The sequence below is a fragment of the Halichoerus grypus genome, chromosome 11, assembly GCF_964656455.1.
Source record: "Halichoerus grypus chromosome 11, mHalGry1.hap1.1, whole genome shotgun sequence".
Lineage (NCBI taxonomy): Eukaryota > Metazoa > Chordata > Mammalia > Carnivora > Phocidae > Halichoerus > Halichoerus grypus.
In genome coordinates, this window is record NC_135722.1 from 5,974,586 (window position 1) to 5,999,438 (window position 24,853).

The following is a 24,853-nucleotide window of genomic DNA, read 5'->3' on the forward strand; positions in this document are numbered from 1 at the left end:
TACAAGTTAATGAGGTGCTAGTGGTACCATTCAGGTATTCTTTGGATTTTGGCAGAGCTATAAAAACAGATGGTGAAAGGCATCAAAAAAATGTTACTCACTGGCCTAGAGAAGCAGCAGAATGCTGACAGAACCACAACTTTATTTTTCCATATGGCATGAAAAATGAAAGCTGACCTATTCCTTCAAACGCTTCTTTTTCCTAGAACTCTATCTTGGCAATAAATCAGGCTAGATGTACTGACTGACTGGGTGGTTAGAATGGTAGTAAGAGGTACGTGATGACTGCTTTGCAAGCAGGGAAAGACCTGTATCTCAAAACTACTATTAAGTAGTTGGTTTTATTACAAAGGTGGACTAGTGGGAAGAAGTCTTTACTGGAATAAGGCTACCTGCCTGGGTTCTTCTGCACACGACCTCTTTTTCCTTTGGCACCTGTAAGTCCTATCTACAATAAAGTAACTGCAATGACGTTCACCCAGAGCTCAATGTCAAACTTTATACCCTCCCCTTCTCTTCCAGGAACAAATAAAGAATCCAGACACAAGCCCAAGCAAGAACTCTCTCAAAGCACACATACCCTAAGTTGAAAAACCATTTATTTCACGGAAAAAAAAAAAAGTTACCCAACTCTATGTGTCTACCCGCCACAAGCCTTCGGGCCAAAAAGACTCAGGAACAGGGACACTCTCATCAAGGTCATTCCCAAGTCCAACACCCACTGGAAGCAGGAGGCGGGGAGACAGCACAACCCCCACCAGTTTCTGCACACAATGAGGCCTGCTGGGAGAACAGAACATAAATGGGAAACTACAGAAGTACTGAAGAACAGGAAGAACGGGAAAATGGGCAGGAAGGAGGAAAGGAAGAGGTGGTCTGAACTTAGCAAGGTAAATTAAGGTCCACGGTTCCTGAGGGACTGAACGTACAGAGCCGAGAACGTCCCGGAGATGGGGTACCACGAAGGGTGTATTCTCATGCACAACCGCAGCTCGGAATTTCAGCCCACACACATCCCACCTGAAAGAGAGCACAATACAGGGGCTTTACAGCAAAACTCAAAAGGGCTTTCCTACTTAAAACTTCAAAGAACATCTTTATGAAGTCTGGTAACTTGACACTCCTTTTAAGTTTATTTGTACCCATCCCCAGTATCACAATAACCTCTAAAAGTGAAAAGAGCATGATGGCCAGAGAGTAACTGGGAAGGTCAAGCAATCCCAGGCTGGGGCCTTTCTCTAAATTAAATAGCAAATATTTTTTCATGAGAGTAAGCAAAGACAGTGTGTTTCTCTTGATGTTAACATTAGCATTCCTCAGAAAAGGTTATGTCCACATCACAAATTATCACTAGAGGGCAGGAAAAAAAGAAAGGTTTCAATTAGCTCTCTGGGGTAAAAGTCAAAAGTATGTTTGAATCTGGGTTTACTACCAACTTCCAAGTTAAAAATCATTCAAGGTCTAGGTAAAAGTAGCATCAACTGAACAAACTTTAAGACGTGAGGGCATCCAATTCTGCCTAGTGAAGAAACTAAAAGAATGTAGTGGAGGGTATGTGTAAGCTACCTATCAAGTCATTCTTTCTTTTCCAGCCCTATCAGTGATTTCCTATCCAATAATCCTGGGTAAGTCATATACCTTCTGCCTTAACTGAAACATGAGAGAATATCACTCAGCCTGTCATTACAAAATTACGGACTGAAGGTAATGTCTGGGATACACTGGGGGCTACCCAAAACAAAGGGTGTTGAGAACCACCCTTTAATACAACAGCAATCTCAAACACCTAGAGCCCAAAGCTGGCAAGCATCAGAAAGAATATACTCAAGTAGACCCAAATGGATCATGAGGCTCAAAATGTATAGCAGAAGAAAAAGCCAGAGGACTCAAGGTAGAGCTGGTGGTTCAAGAGTATTAAATGCCCAGGGGCGCCTGAGTGGCTCAGTCGGTTAAGCGTTTAAGTGTCTGCCTTCAGCTCAGGTCATGATCCCAGGGTCCTGGGATCGAGCCCCGCATCGGGCTCCCTGCTCGGCGGAGAGCCCGCTTCTCCCTCTCCCTCTGTCTGCCACTCTGCCTACTTGTGCTCTCTGTTAAATAAATAAAAATCTTAAAAAAAAAAAAAAAAAAGTATTAAATGCCCATAATTAGTGGGAAGATGAAGGGAGTGACCTGCTTAAGGCGAAGCTCCCAACCCTGGTGTTCATGCAGATTTGTATTACTATATACCTTGAAGAAGTGGAGTAGGGATATCCAACTACGGGACTGTTTTTAATTAAAAAAAAAAAAAAAATGAACAAAGTAAATAGGCTCTTACATGACAGATTCAAAGACAGAGCAATGGAGTGGGCACTCTATTCAGGGAATGAATCTGAGCTGAGTGGAGAAGTTGGATTTGAGTCTATGCCCCAGACTCCTTGTTGAAAGCTTTATAAAAATTAAGCTATCTTTTCTGCTCTCTGCCCCAACTTACCATCAAAGAAGTTTTTTCTGTAAAGCTCATAGGGAGTGAACTGTTCAGGAATGTCAGAAAAATGCTGCTTCAAGATTAAGAGGATGCCACCTGGGTAGTCTTCATAGTAACTGGGACCCGAGCAGTGATGACTAGTTAACTAATTATCAATTTTGTATTACTATAGGTCATATCTGACCTTTTACATAGCACGAAGCAGAACAGGAAACTTGCAAACCTTAATAATGTTGCACACCTAGGAATTTCAACAAAGGCTCTGAGAAACAGCACACCTCAGTCTGAATATATGGGTCCCAGGTTCAGTTCAATTACAGCACATAGGTGTGACCCAAGATTCATCACACCATTCTGTTTTTCCAGGCACAAATAGCATCACATTGACTCCCACTACTAGGAGCCCTGGAAACATAGCCATGAGGGCTAAGGATATTTATTTATGTATTTCAAAAAGTTAGGTAGTTAAGGACTTCTCCCTAGCCTCTGAACCATGCTAGTAACCTTACCCTAACCCAGCAAAAGCAAGCAAGCAGGGCAGCCTAAGTGGAGCCTTTAGGCTGCAGGAGGGATGGCAAAACCAGAACAGGGGACACCCCACCGCTCTCACCTCAAGCCTTAAAAGGCTGAATACCGCGCCCGATCCGCATACTGCTCCCGCTCATACCGGGCCATGTCGTACAGGGAATTCCGCGCGGCCGCCGAAGCTTGGGACAACTCACTCTCATGCCCGTAACCGTAGCCCTCTCCAACAGTGGGGACTGGGGCTGTAGCGCGACGCAGGGGGCTCCGATCCCGCCCGTAATATGAAGTGGAAGCTGCAGTAACAGCAGCAGCGGCTGCTGCAGCAGCAGCAGCTGTAGCAGCAGCAGCTCCTGAGGTCGGCAACAGGTGTCTATCGTAGGGATCAAGAGAGGTGGAGGTGAGGTGACTGGCCATGGCTGTGTTCTGGACTTGTGGCAGCTGGGACAGGGTCTGCTCTGCGTAATTATATGCAGAGGCAGCTGCAGCCGCCACTGCCTCATAGGACCGGGCAGCACGGCAGCGCTTGTAGTAGGCATCGAGCGCTCCGTACGCGTTGTTGTAATACAACGAATCCCCATAGCTCATGGTGTAAGGTGTACGCACTGCTCCATATTGCTCATTATATTGCTCGGTAAAGTCTGCCACTCGGCCCGAACGATCTATCGGACACTCTTTGGACCAGTGCCCCTCTTTCCCGCACCGATAGCAGCCGCTCTGGTCTCCCATCCCGGGCGCAGTCCTAAGCCGGCTGGTGGACAACTGCACGTGCATTCGTTTGCCTTGAAGAAACAGACGCAAGAAGGGTTGCTATCACTCTTAGTCATAGCCCGCGCCCCTACCCCAGACACCGGTCATAGCAATGGCTTTACCTAGACAACTCTAATGCAGAACTCATTGCCAAAAGATTTAAACAAAACAAAAACAAAACAAAAAAAAGAGTCCACTATATAAATTCAATATAATGACCTGATTTCAGGCAAAGATCAATTAGATGAAGAAATGTTTCAACTCTAACACTAGTTTAATGCTTGTGCCCAAAAAAAAGCCTTTCATCCTTTGCCAAGTAATTGTAGACAAAAACTACCCTGAACAATGGCCTACTGTCAAAAGAAACTACAGTAAGACTCCTCCACAAGATTCTGACGTTTCCCATCTTCACTACCAAGACTGAATTCATTAAGCAGGACAATGCAAAGGCTAGTCCCCTAGCTCCCCACCCCAAAAATCAAAGAGTAAGACCCTAAAGTTACCACTGATAGAGAATATGACCCAAATATCATCTGTGGCTGAAGGTGATAGGCAAGTTTCAAGATTTCTAGGAAAAACACTCATGAATTGGGGGAAAAGGGACAATAAATACACACTGAAGGACTGCCTTCCCCCTTAACGGAGTCCTTTAAATTGCTGGTTCTGACAGTCATTCCACCAAAGATTCTTTAAAATCTGATAGCTAACTTTAGTGACCTCCTAAGGAAACAGAACAGACAATTCACAAGATGCCTGAATTTTTAGAAAAATTTTGAAAAACATGGAAGAAAAGGGGAAAGGAAGGTGAGAAAAACAGAGAATAACCAGTAATACAGTGGATCAAAGAGTTCATTTTAATAAGATTAAAATACTTTTTCTACTTAAACTAGGGATCAGAGAAATTCTAAGAATACACAAAAATACTATCTTTTGATGAAAATTACAATTTATTTTCTGGAAATAAAAAATACTACTTCTGGAAAACTTAACAGAAGAAGAAACTTTTCAAGAAGTTTAAGGGTTAAATCTTTTCACAGAAAGTTTCCAGCTAACAAGATCTACCAATTTATTGGTAAGCAAAATTCCACCAAAAACTTCCAATGCAATTGGCTATGATGTACCCAAACGTGCAGATATGAAAAGTGAACGGTTAGAAGCAAGGGAGAGTCAAAAAATAGGTCTTCTACTCATCTTAACAATACAGAAACTGGTAAACAGACAATTTCACATGCAAAATTAAAGTCCTGGGAAGTTGGAAAAGAGAAAAGGAGGTGGAAGGATCAAACTACCCCAAAAAATCCTGCTGTAAACATTACAGTGTAGATAGACTGCAAGTTAGGAGCTAAAATAAGCAATTAAGTACTTAACTGTTTTAAAGTGCTCACCTATGTCCCTCTGGCATTTGCCCATGGGGCCATTTTGGCACCTAACAAAACAAGTGCAACCAAGGAACTAACCTTGCACATTCATGACATAAAGGTCATTAACTAACGCCCTGATCTAAGGATCTGTCAATTCCAAAGCCAGAAAAAGAAAGTAAGTCTTTAAAAATATCTACAATTGATGTCTTTTAAATGAGCAAACAAGAGAGAATACACCGAACACTGAATAACTAAAAGGGTCAAAAGACCACCTTCATAAACACTGCTACTCCCTGTACACCTGAACAGTACTAAGGAGAATGACTAATAGTAAGAAAAGCAGTGAAAATATAAATAAGCATAAGTAGCACCAGAGAGCCTACAGTTCATATGCCAAGAGTTATGCCATAAGGACAAGTTGTCCTGAATCAGTACACACACTGGCCTCCCCTGGCCTCCCCTTACACATGTAACTACTACAAGCAGATACAGCCACCCATTCTATGACTGGGTTAAAGTGGAGAAGAGTGTCCAAAAATTAGGTATCATATCACAAACCCTCCACAAAAGCAGCCTTGACCCCAATTAAGTTGTTGACAGCAAATAATTCTCAACTTACCAATTAAAAAAGAAAAACAAACTAGACCTGAGAGACCAGTGACACTTTTCTTTAATAATGCACAGCAATACCCACGACACAGTGCACCCATTACTTGGGGGAATGATGATCGGACCTCCAGCTCTAAGAAAGGTCCAATTTAAGGGAAATAAACACCCAAAACAACAGCAATGACTCTTAACAAGAGGAGTACTCAGGAAAAGAAGCAGTAACTACCTTGTCTGGGCTAAAAAGGTTGGAATATACTTTAAAAATATACAAGGAACTGTGGGAGTATCCCGTAACTTGGAAATAGTTACAACCAAAGGGAAAAGGCTCTTTTTTGATACTGGGGACACAAAAGGGAGGGGTGGAGGGGTGGGAGAAGAGTCAGCAACTCACCATGGTTACCACACTCACCCTCCCCGATTGCCACTCTTGCCATAGGAGCTCAAATCTTAAACCAAGAAAAGACAAAACCTTCCATATAAAGGGACAATCCATACCATTACTCATGCTGCCCTCCAGACACACTAACAATCTAGCCAATGCTCTAAGGTTAACAGCCATCTAAATGCTCTATTCACCAAGGATGTTAAGAGTCCACCCTCCAGTACAGTGAAAAAGCATTGCCATTATTGCCCCCCAAGCCCCAATATCTCCTCCTCAGAAACTTCTAAAATCAGACTTTTATTCTGGAGGGGCCTCATCCTCCACCAACAGAACCTCTTGGTAAAAGCATAATAGAAAACCGACAAGAGCGACAGCCCTTTAAAGACACCAGTTACCTAAAAACTAGTTATTTAATGACTACTTATCTTTACGGGGAAATTATGAGTTGGGATTGTGGGGGTGGTTTAACAGGGATTCTGCTCCCCAAAGTGTTGCTTAGGATGCTCTTACCAGATTCTTTATATGTAAAATGAGGTATAATGCTGATACTGGGCTGAGGCAATAAATTCAGATTGAACCAACGGAATATGCTCTACCAAGAAAAGGGAAAAAAAATTAAAAAGATAATTGGGGAAATCAAAGGAAAGGATTTCTGTGCTAACAGGCATAAAAGTCTTAGGAGTTCCAAACTAAAGCCATGTGGTAGACACTGACCTAACTAAGGTAAAGCCTCTAAATCCCACGTATTCTCCATTTTAAGTCCATCACCCACAATGCTTCACCATCAACACCAACAGCTGTATCTCTACCCCAAACCCCTCCCTTTACTTATCCAACCTATTTTCTGCATACAGCCTGTGTTCAGCCCTCTTCCCAAAGAGGGTGGTTCACCTTGAAACTCTGTGTTGTCAAGGCCCCTGATGGCCTCCACTGCATCCTCTGCCCGCTCCATGTGTACGAAGGCATAATCTTTCACGATGTCACATTCGATGACTGGGCCATACTCCTCAAACTTGGCCCGAAGCTCTTTGTTGGTACAGGTGGGGCTGATATTGCCCACATGCAACTTTGTGGAGGTTTTGCTCTTATTCTTGCTGGCTTCCACGTTGATGTTCACCCCGTGCAGCTTGTAGTGGTGCAGGTTGCGTATGGCATCCTCGGCCGCCGTCTTGTCCTCTATGTGCACAAAGCCGTAGTTCTTAATGATGTCACATTCCAGCACCTTCCCATACTGCTCGAAGAGTGAGCGGATCTCCTGCTCTGTGGCCTCCCGGGGCAGGTTTCCAATGAACAGCTTCACCATCTCGACACAGCCTGCATGGGAAGAAACAAAATTTCTAACAAAAGACCTAAGGCTCATGTCAATTAAAACCAAAAACTCTAGGAAATATTTCCAATTTTCCCTTTCTCTTACATGCCCACCTCCACAGAACAATCAAAGGAAAGTGGGAATATGGAGGCCTGCTACAGTACAAACTGTAGAACCCGTAAGAATAAGAAAATGTCTGTAATAGAAAGGTCCTTAGTAGACAAAGGGTTTGAAAAGAGCTGGAAAGCTTCTAACCAAAATGGAAATGAAAACGAGGGCATACATGCAGGGCTAGAGGTACTGGGCTTTTCTATCCACTGTGAGGTCAGAAAACGAAAGTCTAACTACTGGCTGGCTGAACCGTCTACTGAAATTATGAATTAGCTCTTCCTCTCGCAACCGAGCGAGTGGCCACCATTTCCGGAAAACTGGGCCTTATAATAGCTACGTTTTCGGGTTTCCTTTGGAAGAAGTGAACCGGAGACCCGGGCCAGAGAGCAAGGCATGAGGAGAGTACAGGAAGTGCAGGACTGGGGAACGCCTCTCCCGAGGTGCCATCCTAACGAGCTCCTGCAGAATGGGGAAATGCGTGGCCAGAGAACGGGGCTTCAGACTCATCAGCCAGACAACAATGTCTCAGAGCCCAAGAAATTCTCGAAAAGGGCTTTAATTTTCCTGAGTCTAAGGAAAATGCGGTTATCTATATGGAAACCTCAAGGCAGGAAACCGAGCCAAGTCGGGTAGAAGGCAAGGTGGGGAGAAAGGGTATTCTCGGGGGAGGACGTGGGGGAAGGGCTGCTTCAGGCTTACCGCGCAATGCCCAGCACCGAGGTCGGCTCTCAGAGACGGGTGCGCAGGCCAATACCCCACCACGATACCTCTGAAGCCCAAAGGAGTGAGGTGAGATTTAACAGGGCAAAAAAAAAGACAGCGGAGGGGCTTGGAGTCTCTCACCCGCACGGAAATCAGCAGGGGCTCTTCCTCGCGGCGCAGACGCTTCTGACAAAACGCTAAAATGGCGGCGGCCGCAGCAGTGACTCTGGGTAGAAGGGGAGGTGAGTGTACCACCGGATTGGCTGCTCAGTTAAGTTAAAGGCAGGCGTTCCCACAGATCCTCTTCCTGATTGGTTATCACCAACGCCAATTACCTGAGAGGCCGGGAAGAGGTGGAAACGTCAGTAACCCCGGAGCTTTTATGCGAATGCCAATGAGCGCCTATCTCGCGAAGCCGAAGTCACTGATTGGGCAAGAGGTCGGCGTGAGGGAGGAACTACAAACGTGGGCTTCGCCGGCGGGGTGCGGCCCGCCATTAGGCGGAGCGAGCTAGGGCCCCGGTGTGGCGGTCTTTAGCTTCGTGGCGCCAACTTTGTGAAGCTTCCACGTTTTGCCACCGACACGTGCACATCCTGACAGTATCCCCCGCTCCATTTTGCCTTCTCCAAATTTCTCCTTCTACACTCCCAACCACCAACCCCTCGCAGTCAGGATGCTATACGATAGCTTAGACCCAAACGCCAGGAAGAAAAATAACGAAGCTTCCCCACCTGAAGAACCAACCTCCTCCTTTGCCCAAGAATCCACACCGTAGCCCTAGAAGTCCCGGAGCTCCCCTCGCATCAAAACTACTGTCATAGATGGTCAAAGGAATTCTGGAAACGGTTAATGGGCGCGGCTTCAATTAGGTTATAACGGCCCCGAAGTTGGCCCGGTTGGAGGCTGCGTTACTCAGGAGGCGCTGAGACCAGTTCCCGCGAGGAACCAGTCTCCCAGGGTGGGTCCAAGATGAAGAAACGGCTTCTCTGTGCGACCTTGGAGATTGAAAAGGCCCCCACCCCGCCCTGAGAAAAAACTGGAGCAGCGAAAGTTTTTTGTTTTATTTTATTGGGCGCCATCAGCCAGAGCTGTAGGTTTAAACTCCTAGAACCGACCTTAGAGGAGCCTAATCACATCCAGCTATAAACAAAATACAATCAAAATAGCATTCTCCAGAGCGTCCGGCTCCCTCATCACATTTTCTTTCTCATCCTTTGGCTTCTTCACATAATCCCATATTCTTTGAGCAAGCAATGACCCTTTGCGAGGCAGCTTTTGAAGAGAGAGTTAAAAGCGGGAGTGAGGAAAAGTGCTGGATGAAAGAACTTAAAAGCAGTGAGGTTATCTATGAGGAAAGGGATCATGAGTGGAAATGACATAACATACAACCGTCCAAAGTAGCCCCAGAAAGGGGGGTGGGGGCCATAAAAAGAAAGGAGTCAAAGTTGTGGAAATGAGTTTTAAAACCGGACATGACTCAGGAATCAAATGGTGGAAATCTGGTCAAGACTTACTCTAGGGTGGGAAGAGCAAAGGACCTAAAAACATCACAATATTTACAGATGTGGTGGTCACTAATCGTGGTCCGTTTTCATTGTGGATTTTGATACTGAAACTCTGAGACTGAGTAAAGGCCATATAATCCGTGATGAAGAAAATCAATTCCATGTTAGTCAGCTGTGTGTGTGCCCTTTTAAGGGGGCCAGCCATCAGATGAGGGTCACCACTCGATCTGCAGGGAAACGCATCTGGTATAGAAATTCTCTCAGCTCCTTTCAGTTTGATCTTCCAAATTTTGTGTGCCCCAACAGCCCTGGAGATAAACTTTCTCCCAAAATACCAAAGCAGATGAGATCCACTCACTCTATAAACTAAGAATCTCTCCAAGCCCAAAGGGGAGAGGACTGGGAATATAAATCTCAGGATCACAATCCATGCCAGTTTGCTGACCACAGCCTCCCCCTGCCCCGCCCCCAACACTCTCAATCTAATTAATTTACCTTCTGAAAGCCTTTAAGGTGGAGTAGTAAGTTTCATTTTGCAAGCTCATCCAACTGAGTAAAAGCACATTAAATCATCACCTGATTCTTAAAACCCACTGCAACTGGAAAATTTTCAAACTCACCCTGGTTCTTGCCAGAATCTCCCAATCTCTTTAACAAACACCCACCCCACCCCCACACACACACTATGCTCCACCCCCACACACCCCAAACCCCAACTATGCTCCAGTACACTGGCCTTTTTGTTCCAAGTTCATTCAGACTGGAATGTTCTTTCCCCAAGGTCCTTCGATGGCCAGCCCATCTAAAGACATCCCCCTACTCCAACCCTACCTTGGAACTCCATGCCATGACTTCATGTTATTTTTCCAAATACTTACCACCACTTGAAATCCTATTTGTTCATTCCATTTATTTCTCCTACCTCCCTCCCCCATCAAATACTTGTTCAAGGCAGGGACCTTTTCTTCTTCCCTACTCTATCCTCAATGTTAACTGCACCTGGAACATGGTAGACACTCAATTATTTGTAGACTAAGTTAACACAAGGGTGAATGAATGCAAGACTTAACTTCTTTTGGAAACCAAAAGGAGAAATACTTTGGATTTTCAGTCAGTATCAGCTTAAGACCATGGACCCTTAGTTCTAAAAACAAGCACTTTTACCCTTATTACCCAGTATGCTTTCCAGTCTCCCTCAAACAGAAAAAGCAGGTGCCCAAAAGCCAGGGGGTAACCTATGCTACAGCTTTTGATCATCAGGATGACCAGCTTGACAAATGCTAAAAAAATGAAGCTTTAGGTAGAAAGATCTGTTTGTAGTTCAAGCATCTCCATACTAATGTTGACCTATCCAACTCTATTTTACTGAGTACTAAAGAAGCTTAATACTCATTCCTTAAAAACCATTAAGGTTTATAAATTAAAAACATCTGGTCCAAATCCTCTACCTTACCAACCCAACTATGCAAAACAATTGAATGCAGAGTTTTAAAAGCACCGTGTCCAGAACACTTTAGATGCCATTTGGGTGATTTTTAATTTGCTGATCAAGTTACCAAGCACCTAAAAGGTAAAGTGACTTGTCCAAAGTCATCTAGAAAGCTGATATCTGTCAAAGCCAAGCATAAATATACATTATTCTCACTGCAGATCTTGAAAAGACAAAAGTGCCTGGAGCCTGGACTCTTGAAAGAGAAATAAGGGAAAAATCCAAACTTGGGGGACGGGGAGAAACACTGATGTCAGTGAAAACCATTCAAATGTGAAGAAACAATCTATTACTTTCACACCCTTAGGGGTGAATATATGTAATTTATACATATTAATAACTCTGGCTCCTGTCCAGAAATGAGTTATTAGTTTAATAAGAGCACAAATTAAAAACCAGTATTCTCCAGGGATGTCCAGACTGGCCTTCCTTGACTAGGCCAGTCAAGCAAGCTTCCTAAGCCTCCAATTCCACTGGCAGCTACACTCTCTTACCCTCCCCTTACTGTCTTTGCAGGTTTCCTACCCCATACCTTTCTTTTCCATACCCAAGGAGAATCTGATCTCAGGACACTGAAGTGCTGCCTGAGACTGGAAGTGACAAAAACTAGTGTGGTCCACGTCCTACTTCACTCCTAGGTACCACTCATTTAAAAAATCCAATGCTTCACTGTTATTCGTATGTGCTGCACTCACTCACACCTACATCCAAAGTCCTTTGCTCAGATGTGTGCTCCACTAGGCCACCCAACTCCCCAGAATGTTCTAACTCATGTCTGTGAGATAGCTAGCATTAAAGAGCAGTGGCTATTTATGAGGTCCTACACTTGACACATGTTCTCATTTGATCCTTCTACAGTATTATGATTACAAGCAAAGTCCTGGATAGTTAATTCAAAATACTGATTCAATCCCTTGATCTACTTTCCAACTATGTGATCTTAAGAAAAGTTATTTAACCTACAGCCTCAACTTCTCATTTATAAAAGAGGTTTAAAAATACTTAATGGCATTTGGATTGCAATGAAGATCAAATGAAATTCCTGTAGGAAATGCACTTTTAACGGTGCTTAGCAAGTGTTCAATAAATGTTAGCTATTACCTTCATTTTATAGATGAAAAAACTGAGGCAGAGTTCCTGACATGTCCAAGATCACACAGCTGAGTGATAGAAACACGATTCAAACTCAGGAAACCTGATTTTAGAGCCAACACCCTTAGTCATTCTCTCTGTGCCAAGTCAATTTTCCAACCAAACAAATCCCATTTCCAGAAAGTTTTAACTAGTGGAACTGCCTCTTCCTCATCTTCCACTACCCTAGTATTGTTTAACTGTAACTAGTTCATTGAGGTAGGTCCTTACTCCCCAGATTATAAATTCAAGGCCAGCACAAGGGCTCAGCTACTTGAACACTGTATTTCCAGTACTAGAGACACACAATATTCCAAATGATTTAGAGCTGTACTTGAAATAATTTTAAGAACTCCTTTTTTTTTCTTGGAATACTCTAGATTCTACCCTTTATGATCTCTCTAAAGATAAATATAAAACTTAGGTGAATATAAAATTTTCACCTGCTCATCTTTTTTTTTAAAGATTTTATTTATTTGAGAGAGCGAGAGCACAAGCAGGGGGGGTAAGACAGAGAGAGAGGGAGAAGCAGACTCCCCGCTGAGCAGGGAGCCCGACGCAGGAGGCTTGATCCCAGGATCCTGGGATCACGACCTAAGCCGAAGGCAGACGCTTAATCGACTGAGCCACCCAGGCGGCCCTCACCTGCTCTCCATCTTATCTTCTCTATTACCCAACCTTCTATTACATACAGTCCATAAATCTAGGAAATTTATTTTCATTATGACCTCAGTCATCCCTATTACGGTCAGCTTACTTGGCTTGATAGGACAAAATGACTGGAGAACCAACAGTCTATGCAAACACTGGTAGAGCTTAGCTGATGGGCATGACTAGAAAAGCAGCCTACCCAGAGGCTGACCTCTTAGGGACAGTCCCATTACCTCCAGTACAAGGGATGGGGCCCCAGGCCTACCCCGGACAGAATTTGAAACAAAGTCCAAACCTCAGAAGAGAGCAGACTGACAAGGTTAGAAGCCTCTATGTGATGTTGTTCCAGGAATAAACCATCTTAAACTTCTCCAATGAAGGCCAAGTTGTAGAGGTAATAGATGCAGAAGTGCAAAAATCTGAAGGACACTAGGAGCCCATATTCCCCACCTCTTACCCCAAAACACACATTAAATGTCTGTCCTCCCATTCACTCAACCCAACCATCTCCAAGTTACAGGACCCAGGAACTCAGAAATCCACTAAAAGCAAAGTATGAGGAGTGGGCTATAGGATTAACACAGATGGCATAATTTAAATAAAAGAGGGAGAAGCGAATTTTAAAACAATCTGCAAGAAAGAAGAGAATGACAAATGTTTTAGCTTTGTAGTCTCTTCTACTTAAACAACGAAAAACCTAAGGGCTGAGACAGCAAGGGCATCAGGATCTGAAGATGACAGGCAGAGTGATCATCTAGGCCAGGTCACTCTGAAGAACTTGGGCTGCAATAAAGAACACTGGCCCCAAGAGCACATTAAGCTGTTTTTCACAGGAACCCTGGGACTGGGGTAGTGGCAGAACCCTCACTGGAGAAAAAGGAAGACAGAAAGCCACATGACAAAGAAATATTACAAATACACAGGCCACAATCACAGCCCTGTAATCAACCAACCCTCTATTTTCCGGAGTAATAACCAGAGCTAAGCTTGTTAGCTTGGCCCTCAGATCACCCCACCCTCCCTGCAGAAAAGTAACAAGAAACCTATGAACTCCCCCTCCCAGTCCTGTAAAGAAATGAAAAGGAACAGCAAAGCACCTGGAGGCAAAGCAGTGAGCAGAAAGAGAAGCAAGGAAAAGAGCTATGGCCCCAGTAACCCCCTGAAATTACCCCAGTTAGCATCCACAAGAGCTCATGGTTATAAAGATCATATACTTTTGCCTGCTGGGCAGAGGGAAGAGAACATCTGGGGGCAAGCTACTCTGTCACAGGCAAATTCACGAGAAACCAGTGAGAGGCAGAAAAGAACCCACCTGAACTCCACTTGATTGACATACACAAGTCCCCAAAATCGCCTCGCCCCAGCAGGCTCCCAAATTGAATCTCTAAAGCCCCCTTTCCAAAAGGAACATCAATAGGTTCATCCCCAGCCAGTCTTCTTCTATTCACTCGTTATTAGTAAGCCCAAGCCTCCATCTTGTCCCTGGCTGGAACTTTTTTTTTTTTTTTGCCAGGCCCTCTCAACAGCCCCTCTCCCCCTCACCCCAGCCCACCCATCCCAGAATAAAAGTATAAAAAGAATCTTCAATTCCTCACTCTAACCCAGCATCCCTACTTGGGTTATGCTTGTACCTCACCCCCTTCCCAATCTGTGAGGATACCTTCAACTATAAACCCAGCAAGAACACATCTGGAAACCCTAACAAATGGAGACAGGGTAAGTGAGTCTCAGGGCACCAATGTGGCAGAAGTTGGCAGGACGCAGGAAGGACGCTCCATGGTGATGGTTCAACAGGCGGAATACCAGGTCTATGGCCAGATCCCCCATACCTGCTTCCGATTGTCCCTGCTCCTTTCTCTAACCACAGGGAAGTACCAGACGCTGACATCACCCCTACCCCACCACTGGCTCCCTTCTGGGTCCCAGCTCCAGCACTCACTCAAGTCCACCCCCTGGAGGATCCACTAGACTTGTAAGCACCAAAGCAGCCCATTTCCTCACTTTTCACTTGAGAAGCCATACCCCAGAACCACCCTGCTGGAGCACAGGTTGTTTCTGAACTGGAGACAAATTAGGGGAAAATGGGCAGTAAATATGCTGCATCTTGGTGTGATCAATTCAAGTTAAGGGCTGAGAAAAGTCCAAGCAACTTGGTCTGGACTCTCCAGTCCTAAAGATGGCAGACTAGCAGGACGATGATGACCTAAATCCCTCTGGGCAGCAGGAAAATCACTAATTCCCACATTCAAACCCCTTTCCTTATCTGCCCTGGGTTCTCCAGCTGCCTTTCCTTTAGCTATCATGTCTTCCTGGATGTCAAACTGGCTCCTCTGAAACTGAGTGCAATCAAGACAATGACAACCAGGTTTCCAAACTGCAAATTGCCCCAAGTTTTATTTGTACTCCATACAAAAGGGAAAAAAAATCAAGGTTTTCTAACACCACCTACTTGGGGAGATGGGGATGTGGGACTGTGCCACTCAGCATCAGCTAGAACATCAGGGGGTCAGTAGGGATTTGGACATATACCAACCAACTGTCCCGACAGGAACTCAGTCTCAACACAGTCTATAGAGGGACAAAGTCAGGGTCCCCTGGACTGCTGGCACAGCTTGGCGCATAGGAAATGGTTAAGCTAACCCTTTCCTGGCCTCCCTCACATCTAAAAAGAAAAAGGCGCCGCCGACCTCAGCTGCAGGTTGCTTCCCCATCCAGACGACCTTAAATATCGCGCAGAAAAATAAAAGGGAGCCAGGAAAAAATAAAAACATAAAAGAAATTCCCATCCTGGGAGATGGGAGGCAGGGGAGAGGGGAAACCGCAGATCTAGAGCCAGTAGCAAGATTTGCTGCTGAGGCGAAGGAACAAAGTAGGTTACTGCCGAACACTCAAAAGGATCATCTCCTGGGGAAGGCCCACAGGGCAGAGGGGATGAAAAACCGCAAACGGGAGAGGTATGGGCCAGTGGTTATAACCTGGGTCTGCACCCTACCCCACCTTTCCTCTCCTTCCCTCCCTGTGGTGCCCCATCCCAGGACGGCCCTACATGCGGCGCTGGTAGCCAGAGTGCATCTGAGCTGCCCGCAGGTAATCATTATAGGAGCCCGAATAGCGTGCGTAATCGGAATGGGCATCGGGCAGGCGACGGTAATCCAGCGAGGACTTTGTCGGCGAGCGGCGGAACGAAAGCTGCGACTCTGATAAACGGCGGTAATCAGAGAGCTCGGCTAAACGCCGGTCGGAACCATACCTAGTCGAGAGAAGAAGACAGTTGGTGAATGAGACAATTGAGGGGAGGGCTCCAGGTGGGCATGGGGGAGATGCCAATGGGGATAGGGAGGGTGTGATCAGATTGGTCTCCAACAAACAAGATTTTGTCAGAAGGCTCATCACCCTATCCAGGGCAAGAAATCAAGCCTGGTTCAACTCAGTGGGAAACCAAGCCCACCACTGAAGCCCTCCCTTCTCAACTGGCCAAGGTGGATTTGGTCTACATTCCCAAACCACAAACAAACTATCCCCCCTGGGCCCTGCACAGAAAGACCTTGGTTGTTTATCAACAGAACGGCGGACAAAAGCAAGGTCCCCAACTTCCCAAAGAGTGGACGCACCTCATACACCTTGCCTTCAGCCAGTGAGTGCTGAAGGGACTACTCTTTCAAACCCACCCCACCAAAGCCAGGACAACCACATAACAGGCTTAAGGATCCTTGAGACGGTGGGAAAGGCTATGGGCCACAATCCTGCAGGCAGTAGCTCCAATGGCACTTGGGCTAGCCTAGACAGGTGACACTTATCCCAGCCTGACTAGCTGGTACCACCCCAGGCTGAGCACTAACGCTCCACCTGAACCCTGGTGACCAGAGAAGTTCACAGACATCAACCCCCTCGGCCTTTGGACATCCCACAGGAGTACAGGAGAGAAGACCAAGGGAGGGGCCAATGGCTCCACTTTCCCTCCCATGCCAACCTCAGCCCCTTGCCCTAAGCCCCAGCTGGGGGCAGAGGCGGGGGGGCATACAGTACCTTTTCGACATGGCGACAGCCTTTTTGTAGGGATCGTCGTAGCTGGCCCGGGGTGGGGAGAGGCGGGTACGCTCATAGGGCGGCGGGGTGCTGTTGGCGTTGGCAACGGCCCCCTGGGACATGGACAGGTAGGCTGCAGACGGCTGACCTGCCCCATCGTAGGCATTGCCCGGCTGGCCACGGTAGGAGGCAGCAGCCTGGGGATGCTGCTGGGCAGCATAGGAAGCAGCCAATGAGGCTGACGACTGAGTGCGGTACGGAGCTGCCAGGGTGGCAGAAGGCTGGGCCCCGTAGGCAGCTGCAGCACCATAGGAGCCAGTGGCCGCAGCAGCTGACTGAGCCCCATAGGAGCCGGACAGGCCCATTGATGCTTGAGCCCCATAACTATTCAGCTGGGTCTGAACAACCGGCTGGGCCCCATAGGAGCCAGCCATTGGGGTAGTGGCTTGTGCAGCGTAGGCAGCTGGTTGGCTGGCATAGGCAGCAGCTGTCGCTGGCTGTGCCACATAGGCAGCCGGCTGGGAAGAGTAGGAAGCAGCCTGTTGTGCAGCATACGGGGCGGACTGGGCATTGTAAGAGGCCGAGGGCTGGGCATTGTAAGAAGCTGCCTGGGCCCCATAAGCTAGTGAGGAGGCTGCAGACTGGGCCCCATAGGAGGCTGCCTGGGCCCCATACGAGCCTAGGGAGGAAGCTGCTCCCTGGGTGTTGTAGGAGGAGGCAGCCGCGCGAACCCCATAGGAAGAGGCAGCCTGCGCGCCGTAAGACGATGGCTGGTTACCATAGGAGGCAAGGGAGGAACCCTGAGCCCCATAGGAGTTGAGCGAGGAAGCCGCAGCTGGCTGACCCCCGTAGGAGGAGAGGGCCGAGGCCGAGGGCTGGGCTCCACCATATGGGCCAAGCGAGGAAGCTGCGGCAGACTGGGAGCTAGGGCTAGCCAGCTGGCCCCTATATGGGGCCCCAAGGGAGACAGAGGGCTGAGCGCGGTAAGAGGCTGCCTGGGCGGTCATGGGCTGAGTCCGATAGCCGACACCCAAAGAGGCAGAAGGCTGGGCCCTGTAGGCAGCTCCCAGCGACACTGAGGGCTGGGCCCGGTAGGTGGCTGGCTGGGCCGTCAGAGGAGCCACATAGGAGGCTCGGGGAGGTGAACGGCGCAGGGGGCTGCGGTCGCGACCAAAGAAGGGTGGTGTGGGCTGACGGGCTTGCCCATCAAAGCCACCAGTGCTGTTGCCAAAAGCCTGCTGGTAGTCGAAGGTGGCAGAGAAGCCACCAGTTCCAGGGAATGCCGTATCCCCAGCCCCTGGTTTCTTGGTCTTGTCCCCAGACTGGATAGCCAGGCCGGGCCCCTTCTTCTGACCCTTGGTTGAGAGTTCCACGTTGATGCGCTTGCCCTTCACTTCTTTGCCGTTGAGCTGCGCGATGGCGGCTTTGGCATCTGCTTCCTTCTCCATGTGAACAAACGCGTAGTCTGATAAAGCAGCAGACAGAGGGTTAGCAATTAGGGGGGCAGGGCATGCTACCTGATGGGTCCCAAACTGGACACACAACAGCACCCAGCTGTTGCCAGCTACCTCCAGGCCTCCAAACCCTCCTCTCCAGGAGTATGTCATAAAACATGGCTCCCACATAACAAAGCTTCCAGACTGTCCCAAGCAGTCACCTTTCCCTATGGCCTTCTCCCCATTCTTCCCTTTCCCCCTGCTACCTTTCTGGCGAGAGAAGAAAGAACAAAGATGAACTAACACAGGAGAAAAATCTTTCCAGCTCCTCTAAGTGTAAACCACCAGCCAAAACACAGAAAGGGTTCCTGGATCACTCAATTATTTAGTGTTCTCTAACCCAAGTCACCAAACACTACTGCTCACCTTTGAAGCTTAACTCTGAAACACTAGAAATGACCACTACGTCTTAGCATGACCCATGTCTCAGCCCAGGGTCCAGTTAAAGCGGGAGAGCTAGACTGCAACACACAGTTCATTAAATTCCTCCAATGTGATCTCCCCTTTTCTCAGAGTACCTCCATTTTCAAAGTATTTCCATGCACAGGCCTTCATTTGGGCCTCACAACAATCCTGTGAGGCAAGCAGAGCAAAGGATCATTATCTCCATTTTACAGGTGGGCAAACATGCTCAGAGAATTTATATGGCTTGCCCTAAATCAAAATCAGAGCCAGGAACAGAATCTCAGTTCTTCCGTGCCCCTTCACTATACCAGTCTATCCCTGAGAAGTCAATGTGTAAGGTAGGACCGTGTAACATGACTAGAAATTTTAAACTTAGAACAGGAAAAGCTGGAACCCATTTAAGCCAATGAGGTGTGGGAATGGAAATCAAGCCTCCTGGCTGAGTTCAGGCTCAAGCCCCCTCCCCCAGGCTACGTCATATCCTCTACTTGTTCCTCTTCAAAGGACAGAAATATACCTTACCCCTTGCACGCCTGTTCACAGAGCGATTGTTTACAGGAAAGAGCTAGTTTCCTAGCTTCAAGGTGAGAAGCTGCAACGACTGCAGCTTGCAGTCTCTGCTAAGCAGGTTACCCTTGAGGTCCTCATTCAGGATCTGAATGAGCTGTGGTGGGATATATACTTAAGACAGGACGCTGATCTCAATGTCCTACTCATCTACCACACAGAAGGAGACTATATTAGATTAAAAGGGGGAGGAGTGGGAAGAAATTCTTATTCATGTCCAAACTCACAAACCACAATGGTGCAAGCAGGATATGAAAAACAATGACAAGATCATGCTCATGGGAAATAAGGTCATGCACTTAAACCCATCTGAATCTGTGGCTACTTAGTACCAAGTACCAGGACCCCATCTCTCACATCAGTTTAGGAAATGAAGAACTACCTGAATGAAATCACTAAAATTCCATTCTTGAAGATAAGAAATCCTTTTAAATAGCCTTGAAATAAGTATCCTCTAATTTCTAGAAATTTTTATACTGGGATGCCCTCTCTAGCTGTCCTGAGAGAGCAAGTCATTTTTCTCAATGGGAGGCAATGCCACCAACCTGCACCTCTTACAAATGAAAATAAAAATATAATCAACAAGTCAGAAGTATGGTATAGCACAAGGAATCCTGAGTTAGGCACTTAAAAGCCTCAGTTATAGATCCTGATATCACTGACTTGCCAAATCTGTCCTACCCACTTCAGAGTTAGGAGATTCAAATAAGAAAATAAAAGTGCCTTGCAAAATATAAATAGCTATATAATGATAAAGAATTATGATGATTATTTAAGCCTGATTATGATTATTTAACCATAGGCTTCTCTCCCGACAGAATATTATCCTTCATTTGTAATAACAAAAAACAAGAGCTACCATACCGTTTGTATATGCAAACTTAGAACTGCCAGAGATGACAAAAAAAACAAAATGAACCATCACAACTCTCAGTCCTCACACCCCCATGGTCAGAACCTGATTTCTTATCTACCAATTAAGGCAAAAGTGTTCCTTTTAGCTTAGCCACAGGGTACTAGAACTCTCCTATGGTCTCTCACCTCCACTTTGGGTAAAGGTAGCTAAAAATAGATAGTGGTGGTCAGAGATCTCCTTAAAAGCAGAGGCTGGGCTGACCCTCCAGAGAATGCAATGGCAAACAGAAAATGGGAGCTTGTAGGCAGATTAAGGTAAATGGAAAAAAATCTCCAGGCACTATGAGAGAATATTAATGAATGGTATTATAGTCCTGGCTAACCCACCCACAGATTCCTGAGACTGTAACAAGCTAGGGAAAAACACCCAAAAACAAAAACTTCAAACGGTTTACAAGAGCAACAGGACATCCCACTGTCTACTCCCTATTTAGCTGGGTTTTGTTAAGAAACGGACCAATTTGAAATTTGAAAACTGAGATTTCACATGTAAAATTCAATTGACCACCCAGATGAGTTATATCACTGATTTTTATCACTGGTTTTTAAAAAAGCCATCAGACAGAATTATAACCAATTTACATCAAAAAGTTCCTAAGCCAGACGTTATAAAGAGAAGTGGGACTTGGGTTGTCCAGCTGATTCAATCACATCAGGGCTAACCCTATCACCGCCAGTAGCCAAACCAAGACCTAGCCCTATCAAAAATGCCCAGGAACCCACTTAATCCTAGGACGATGAAAAACCAGAAATCTAGAGAACTCCAGGAACCCACCTGCCTGAAGAGCTAGTTCAGTGGCTAGTAACCACTGAAAGAAATCCACTGCATTTAAAGGCACTAGCAAACAATGTTTTACACAGATCACCTATTGATCTGGTGGCATCACAATTCCTCTAGCATCAAAGTTAAGAGAATCCAGAAAAATGAATTTTCCTATCCTGAGAAGAGTAGAAATCTCTTAACTTTAAACTACAGATTTGTGTACAGGAGGGTAAAATGGCCACCTACAAAAAAAAAAATAGAGGAAACCGTTTCCTCTTCTGCCTTTCAGACCTCCCCTGAAGCCTAAATGGTTCCTAAAGCTGTCAGCAACTTACATACTTCATCTTTGAACACCCAACAGAATGTAACCCATGGACAGTAGTTACAATCCACTGTTGCTATGGAGATTTTTGCTCTATAAATCAAATCATATCTAAGCTTCAGGGGTAACCAAGCAACTATGTTTTTCCTCTGTGAAATAAAACAGAACTGATGGTCCTGTGCAACCCCAAGCTTCTGTGCTTTTCAAAGACCTCACAGCCCAACACCAGAAGACTCGATCATCGAACGCCCATTCCCAACCCAAGAAATTAGTTTTTATAAAGCCAGAACCAGTCTTTTCTGCTACATTCCCAACTTAAAAACTTCACTTTCTTTCACCCCAGAGAGACAGAAAAGCCTCAGTGGAGAATATGATAGTCAAATCTTTCCCAGAGCCTCTTACAGCAAAGTATATCAGGACCTCTGTTATGTACCACGGTAACTACCAATAACAGCTAACCACTACTCCCTGATGCAGTTAACACATTTCTCCTAACTCAATGTTTACAAAAGGATAAAACAGACAAAACTTTCACTTTCTCACTAAGAGTGAGCCAGGAGTTCTATAAACCACATGCAGTGATCCACTTCACCCTCCCCACCACTGTCACTTGGTCTCAGTCCAGAGCGAATCCAGGCAAATTTTTGGTTTCTCTACCACCTGAAAGCAAGCTTCTCGACCAATGAGTTCCATGGAGACTGTCCCCTCAGATGCTAGTTTCTAGATTCCCAATCTAGTAGTCATCTTGCCTGAGAAGCACAAAAGAAACTTGGTAGATCAATTAAACACAAAACTCTCATAATGAGTCATGTACCCCCATCCATTTCCTGGCCAGATGCCCTTCCTACTCTAACTCTAAACAAAAGCAAGAATCAGTGCACCATACAGCCTGCCTTAGAGCACCCAGTAGGAAAGCCTGATTCCGGACATTCGTAGACTTGCATAACCTGAGTTGAGGGAAATAGAATGTGGTATTAATGCAGAGCAAGGAATTGCTCCTAGCAGTGGAGACTATGACCCTTTACACTCTCCCAGTTATAAAAAGGACAAAGAATGGCCCAAAAGATAAGCCTTTCCAGGAGAGCAAATGAAGTGTCTTGGTGGAAATAAGCACCTGCACTCATTTATTTCCTATCCCCAAAACTTTTCACACAGGGTAAGGGAAGGTATGAATCCAACACCAGGAGCAGGGCATCAGATGCTCCCCCAGGTTGCATGCTTCAAGATGGCAAAGCAAAGTTCACTCTGATCTGTTCCCAGAGGAAAAGAAACTGGCCACAACCACAAGGGCTATCCCACCAAACCTTGCCAACATAAAAGAAAAAGAACTTACAGGATAGAAACCTAGACTACAAAAGTCAACTGGGTCCCAAAAAGGAAGTCGGGCCTAAATTACAGTGATACATTTTTCTCGAAGGCAAACTAGGGATCTACCCTAAAGATTAGACTACTCCAGCAAAGACGAACAGCAAGTAAATCTGTTTTGCCAATGTTTAACGAAGACCTCTCACGCACCCCTCTCCATGTCCCCCTCAGCCACAGAGTATGCCCCCTCGCAAAATCACCGACCTTATAAAAGAACACTGCCCCGAGGGCATGGGCTGGCAAGTAGAAGCTAAGGAAGAGGCCTTGATAAAACAAGCCTCCTTCCACATTCAAAAGGTCCGGGTTTCCAGTTTATAGATGTAAAATCGAGCCCAAAGAAAAAAACCCAAGTTTGAGGGACTTGGAAAACAGCGTTGCCACGCCTAACCCACCTAACAATATTCAAAGGCCAAAGTGATTCGGAAGGGGCCCCTTCTGTACCCACGAGTAACTACACCCATGAGTAGACCCATGCCACACAAAGCTATTAAGATCCCAGCCCGAGAAACGTCCAAGGGCCCCGTTACCTTCCGCTCGGGAGCATTCATCGGGAGGGAACACGAGGGTGGCCTTGGGGCGTCAGCCCCCACCTTTTCCCTCTTCCCTTGCTCTCTGACCGACGTCTGGAGAGAAAGTGGGGAAGTGGCGAAATCTTCCCCGCTCCATGATCCGGCTTGTGCCCGTCACTTCCCAATTTCCGCTCGGTGCCAGGCCCAGGAGACCAGTGGAAGGCGCGCCCCCGGTACACTCGCAAGTCTCTCAGGCGCGTCCCCGGCCCCGTAGCTCGGCTCACATTGGCCGCCGAACCCACCCAGAGCCGCTTCCTCCCATCTGGAGAATGGTGCTTGGACCGCAGGGGAGGAGGGTGGCTCTACCCAACGCTCCCCCAACATCTCAGGCCTCGCTCCCGCGGACTTCCCCACCCTCCCCAACCGCGCCGTGACCGACCCCCGGGAAAGGGGCGTGGCTAACAAGCAGAGTGCCCAGAGCGCGCCCGCGCCCCCGCCCCCGCGCGCCCCCGCGTTACCTTTCACCACGTCACACTCGATGACGCGTCCGCGGCGCTCGAAGAGGCTGCGCAATTCCTGGCTCGTGCACGCAGCCGACACATTGCCCACGAAAATCTTCCAAGTGTTAAGAGGCCGTGGGCGCGACATCTCCACCACGAGCGCGCGCCCCGGCCGCAGCTCGTGGCCGTGCAGGGCCTCGATGGCGCGCAGCGCGCCTGCGTTCTCGCGCATGTGCACGAAGGCGAACTGTTTCATGACGGCGCAGCTCATGACCGTGCCGTAGGGCGCGAAGAGGGCTGCTAGCTCCTCTGGCGTTGTATCCGCCCCATCGACGTTTCCCACGAATATCTTCATTTTGCCGCCGCAGCCGCCTTCCCGGAGAGCCGGGACCTCTCCTCCAGCGACAGGCGAGACGTCCGACCGGCCGGCAGTCCTCCCCAGGAATGGCTGGCGACCGAGAACCCCGCCGCGCAGGCGCTCTGACCTAGCCAATCGGGGCCGACATCCCGCGCGTCCTACATCCAATCAGAGAGGCTGAAAGAAGATGCGCTCAGGCGCAGCCAATCCCAGAGGGTCTGGAGCCCGCTCGTTGGCGGAGGGGGCGGGAAAGGGACGACGGCGCGCGACCAACCGCCACTGCCGGGGGGAGGGGGAAAGGAAGGGTTGGAGAAGGGGGAACGCGCGCGGGGAGCGTCGGCGGCGGAGAGGCCTAGTCGGTGAGACGGGGCCTCTGGCCCGGGTGGGGCCGGGATCGGCGGGCCGAAGGAAAAACTTTGTTCGGTCGGAAGTCAGAGCTCCTCCCATTCTGGCAACCTAGGCCAAACCAGGAGGTGGCAGCGAGCGTGTCTACGAGAGGGTCAGGCCTGGCGGAAGAAACCAGGACAGCCGCCTTCAGTCAGCGAACTGCCGCCTCCAGGACTGCGCTGGGCTGTCTGAGGGGCCTGAGAGGCATCTGCCCCGGAGAGCCCTCGTGCTGTTAATTCATTCTTTGGAAACAC

At 47.2% G+C, this 24,853-nt stretch overlaps 2 protein-coding genes across 9 annotated transcripts; both read right to left on the bottom strand.

The window, feature by feature from the left end:
• Positions 1–582: 582 nt before the first annotated feature.
• LOC118554132 (RNA-binding protein 4) lies at positions 583–8,415 on the bottom strand. Of its 5 annotated transcripts, XM_036121493.2 has the most exons (5): positions 8,208–8,412; positions 6,980–7,402; positions 3,690–3,768; positions 3,075–3,359; positions 583–1,020 (listed from the first exon to the last, which is right to left on the bottom strand). In XM_036121493.2, exons 2-4 carry the CDS (start codon positions 7,389–7,391, stop codon positions 3,083–3,085), a joined length of 768 nt encoding a protein of 255 aa, XP_035977386.1. In that variant the 5' UTR covers positions 7,392–7,402; positions 8,208–8,412; the 3' UTR covers positions 583–1,020; positions 3,075–3,082. The 5 variants fall into 5 exon arrangements, with proteins under 5 accessions (XP_035977386.1, XP_035977387.1, XP_035977384.1 ...); XM_036121494.2 differs by lacking the exon at positions 3,690–3,768 and having other exon boundaries at positions 8,208–8,415; XM_036121491.2 differs by having other exon boundaries at positions 3,075–3,768.
• On the bottom strand, positions 8,406–24,336 carry RBM14 (RNA binding motif protein 14). Of its 4 annotated transcripts, none has more exons than XM_036121486.2 (3): positions 23,873–24,334; positions 17,013–18,477; positions 15,353–16,236 (listed from the first exon to the last, which is right to left on the bottom strand). In XM_036121486.2, exons 1-3 carry the CDS (start codon positions 24,207–24,209, stop codon positions 16,029–16,031), a joined length of 2,010 nt encoding a protein of 669 aa, XP_035977379.1. In that variant the 5' UTR covers positions 24,210–24,334; the 3' UTR covers positions 15,353–16,028. The 4 variants fall into 4 exon arrangements, with proteins under 4 accessions (XP_035977382.1, XP_035977379.1, XP_035977380.1 ...); XM_036121487.2 differs by lacking the exon at positions 23,873–24,334 and adding an exon at positions 23,373–23,748; XM_036121488.2 differs by having other exon boundaries at positions 16,076–16,236; positions 18,367–18,477; positions 23,873–24,335.
• Positions 24,337–24,853: the final 517 nt, after the last annotated feature.